The 3,926-nt window shown below is 52.3% G+C and overlaps 1 protein-coding gene across 1 annotated transcript; it reads right to left on the reverse strand.

Moving 5' to 3' along the window:
• Nucleotides 1-250: 250 nt before the first annotated feature.
• Fos (Fos proto-oncogene, AP-1 transcription factor subunit) lies at nucleotides 251-3,664 on the reverse strand. Its single transcript, XM_008849716.3, has 4 exons — nucleotides 3,337-3,664; nucleotides 2,341-2,592; nucleotides 1,815-1,922; nucleotides 251-1,692 (listed from the first exon to the last, which is right to left on the reverse strand). Exons 1-4 carry the CDS (start codon nucleotides 3,475-3,477, stop codon nucleotides 1,051-1,053), a joined length of 1,143 nt encoding a protein of 380 aa, XP_008847938.1. The 5' UTR covers nucleotides 3,478-3,664; the 3' UTR covers nucleotides 251-1,050.
• Nucleotides 3,665-3,926: the final 262 nt, after the last annotated feature.

Genomic DNA, 3,926 nt, shown 5'->3' on the forward strand with positions numbered 1-3,926 from the left:
ACACGACCTGCAAAAGCTGTTCAGGGCAAGTTTTGACCTCCAGGACAGGTAGGTGGAGAATCTTAGCAATGCAATGTGAACACATATTTGTCATATATTCCAAAACCAGTCTTTCCTTCTCTGTGATAAGGGATCAGACAGAGGGTGTGTCTCCCTCCAGGACCTACCTTTCTTGACAAACTGGTCTCCAGTAATACCTCCCAGAAATCTTACAAAACTTCCAGAACAGAAAGAGCAAGCAAGAAGTTGGTGGCATTCAACTTAAATGCTTTTATTGACAATGTCTTGGAACAATAAGCAAACAATGCTTAAATTTTCATTCATATTCACTTTCCACATGTCAAAAGACCTCAAGGTAGAAAAAAATAAAATAAAAATATAAATATCTGAGAATCCATTTTAATAAATAAATTAAAAACACAATAAAACGTTTTCATGGAAAACTGTTAATGTCAGAGCATTCAGACCACCTCAACAATGCATGATCAGTAACATTACAATGAACATTGACATTGAAGAAAAACTACAGTACATGGATATAGCTATTGATTTCTATCTACTAGAAAATAAAGTCATATCTTTTCTTAGTTTAATATTGGTCATTTCTAATCAGAACACACTATTGCCAGGAACACAGTAGTTATTGTTAAAATCAGCTGCACTAGATACAATCTGAAGATATCCAGCACCAAGTTAATTCCAATAATGAACCCAACAGATTAGTTAATGCTATGAGAAGACTAAGGAGAAAGAGAAAAGAGATACAGACCCAGGCCTGGCTCAACATGCTACTAACTACCGGCTCTCAGGTATCACTGGGAACAATACACTCCATGCGTTTTTGCTACATCTCCGGAAGAGGTTAGGACTTGAATCTGCATGTGGATGCGTTCAAGTCCTTGAGGCCCACAGCCTGGTGTGTTTCACGCACAGATAAGGTCCTCCCTAGGTCTACCGGAACCCTCGAGGGAAGACGTGTTTCTCCTCTCTGTAATGCACCAGCTCAGGCAGTGGCACTGGTGTGCCTGCTGCCTCCCCTTCCCTGGCTCCTCACAGGGCCAGCAGTGTGGGTGAGCTGAGTGAGTCAGAGGAGGGCTCGTTGCTACTGCTGCCCTTGCGGTGGGCAGCTGCACAGCTGGGGAAGGAGTCAGCCTCGGGGTAGGTGAAGATGAAGGAAGACGTGTAAGTAGTGCAGCTAGGAGTACAGGTGACCACCGGGGTGCACAGGGGCTCCAGCTCTGTGACCATGGGCCCCATCCCTAGGGAGCCGCTGTGCAGGGGCTCCCAGTCTGCTGCATAGAAAGAACCAGACAGGTCCATGTCTGGCACAGAGCGGGCGGTCTCCGATCCACTGGGCCTGGATGATGCTGGGAACAGGAAGTCATCAAAGGGCTCAGCCTTCAGCTCTATGCTACTGACGCTCTTGACCGGCTCCACCGATGGCTTGGGCTCAGGGTCATTGAGAAGGGGCAGGGTGAAGGCCTCCTCGGAATCTGGGGTGGCAGCCTCAGGCAGACCCCCAGTCAAATCCAGGGAGGTCACAGACATCTCTTCTGGGAAGCCCAGGTCATCAGGAATCTTGCAGGCAGGTCGGTGAGCTGCCAATATGAACTCCAGTTTTTCTTTCTCTTTCAGCAGATTGGCAATCTCAGTCTGCAAAGCAGACTTTTCGTCTTCAAGTTGGTCTGTCTCCTGCATAAGAGAGATGAAGGAAAGCATAAGACATGGTCTTGCTTAAGGGCTCTGCCCCCTTTCTTCCAGCCTCCAACTTTTTCTTAAGTTTCTGAAAGGAGTAACCAGTTGGCTCTACCTACCGCTTGGAGAGTGTCCGTCAGCTCCCTCCTCCGGTTGCGGCATTTGGCTGCAGCCATCTTATTCCTTTCCCTTCGGATTCTCCTTTTCTCTTCTTCTTCGGGAGATAACTAGAAAATAATAATAATAATAATAATAATAATAACAATAATAATAACAATGACCAACATTCAGTAAGGTTGTCTGGCGTCATCTCCATTCAACCAACCACCCCAGTGAAACTGGCTCCTACAGCTCCAACACCTCTCTGTGAAGCAGTTTTTCTAACCTGCAGTGGCAGGCTGAATGTGACTCGCATTTAAAGTCCCAGCAAGGGGACAAAGACGCACCCAAGATAAAGTATGAGGTAGGAAACTGCTAGGGAAGAAACTATCTGAGTACTTCTTGAGGCCAACCATTAGAGACTGACTGGGGAGGGAAAGGATTGGAGTAGGGTTCTGGATCAGGAAGTGCAGTCAATTGCATCAGGGCTTCACCGTGGTCTGCTGACGCCCCCACACCCACCCCAGGTGCAGAATCGATCCTCACCTGTTCTACTTTGCCCCTCCTTCCGATGCTCTGGGCTCTGCCTCCGGACATGGTCTTCAGCACTCCCGCCCTGGAGTAAGCCCCGGTCGCGGGGGTGGGGACTCCGTAGGGGTGGGGCGCTCTAGTCTGCGACGGGGCCACAGAGGAGACCAGGGTGGGCTGCACCAGCCACTGCAGGTCTGGGCTGGTGGAGATGGCAGTCACTGTGGGGATGAAGTTGGCACTGGAGACAGCCAGATCTGTGCAGAAGTCCTAAAACAAACAGAAAGGAAAGCTGACGTGAGCAAGCAGGTTCCTGGCACAGGTGGAGCGAGGGGAGTACGCGCGTCGTAAGCAGCAGGGAAGAGGGAGAGAAGCTGTCAGGTCATGACAGCGCGAGCCTTCCTATGTGCCTCTGATCCGAGAGAAAAACTCTCCCAGTTTCCTCCCCAAAATTCCGCAGCTCAGCCTTTCTCCTCCATCCTACCGCTGCGTTCCCGTTATCCCTTCAGCATCACTCGCTTGAAAGGGGGTTTGTTATAAATATCCCTGACGTCTGCACTGACGCAGGCGCCGCTCCGGAGTCTCCAGAATGAACTCGCTTTTATCAATGAAACTGCTTTACACACCCACCCCCTGCACCCTCCTCCCTCTGCCCTCCTCCCAGCTCCAGGCTGCTCCTGGGGCGGGGGTTACCACCGCCTCCCAGGTTCTAGTTAGCGAATCTTTGCTCGGGACTCCTTTGCCCCAGCTAATCTCAGAGACAAGTCCCGGAGTGAGGCGCTGAGACTGCACAGAATAAAGCTGCCGCGCGGAAACCGGGCACTAAGTCTTACTATGACAAGTGCGTGCTCTCAGAACAAGTCCTGGATTCCCAAGCTAGGGCTGCTCGGACCGCGGCAGCCTCCCTCCCGAGTGAAAGGGGGATCGTCTCCAACTGATGCCCATGAGTGTCCCACCCCGGTGTCCCGCTCCCTGGCGACCCCGACCCCCGAGGTTGCACAAAGCCAAACTTACCTGCGCATTGACCGGAGAGCCCATGCTGGAGAAGGAGTCGGCCGGGGAATGGTAGTAAGAGAGGCTGTCCCCGGCGGGGGAGGCGCTGCTGCAGCGGGAGGATGACGCCTCGTAGTCGGTGTTGAAGCCCGAGAACATCATGGTCGAGATTTAGGGAAAGCCCGGCGAGGGATCGAGGGGCGGACAAGTGGGAGCTGTGGAGCAGAGCTGGTAGGAGCGCGGTCACTGCTTGTTCGCTGCGCCACTTGCTCTGTCCAGTCTTCCTGGTAGCTCGCTGCAGATGCGGTTGGAGTAGTAGGCGCAGCCGCCAGTACCTTTATAGCCGCACTTGTGAATGAAGCTTCTACGTCACTGGGCGGAACCCTGGCGCTGGAGGGGAGGAGCGCGGCCGGGGGCTCTCTGCGGCCGCCCTGTCGCCCGCGTCGCGCTCCAAGGACCCCGGCCCCTCGTCTTGTTATGTGCCTTTAACCTATGAGAGATTAAAATCGGGGTCTTAGGGGTCTCCTGGGCTTCCCACGTGAGGGATTTCGGGGATAGTTCCCCTCAAGACTACAGGGACTGGCCGTGGAAACCTGCTGACGCAGATGTCC

The sequence above is a fragment of the Nannospalax galili genome, unplaced genomic scaffold, assembly GCF_000622305.1.
Source record: "Nannospalax galili isolate Female #2095 unplaced genomic scaffold, S.galili_v1.0 scaffold24, whole genome shotgun sequence".
Classification (NCBI taxonomy): domain Eukaryota; kingdom Metazoa; phylum Chordata; class Mammalia; order Rodentia; family Spalacidae; genus Nannospalax; species Nannospalax galili.

Bases quoted from the DNA above. Each gene is read 5' to 3' on its own strand.
- Fos (XM_008849716.3), bottom strand. From the start codon at position 3,477: ATGATGTTCTCGGGCTTCAACACCGACTACGAGGCGTCATCCTCCCGC. The intron at 1,923-2,340 runs GTGAGGATCGAT...ATTATTTTCTAG, and splicing joins GGAGGGGCAAAGTAGAACAG to TTATCTCCCGAAGAAGAAGA. The intron at 1,693-1,814 runs GTAGGTAGAGCC...TCTCTTATGCAG, and splicing joins TGACGGACACTCTCCAAGCG to GAGACAGACCAACTTGAAGA.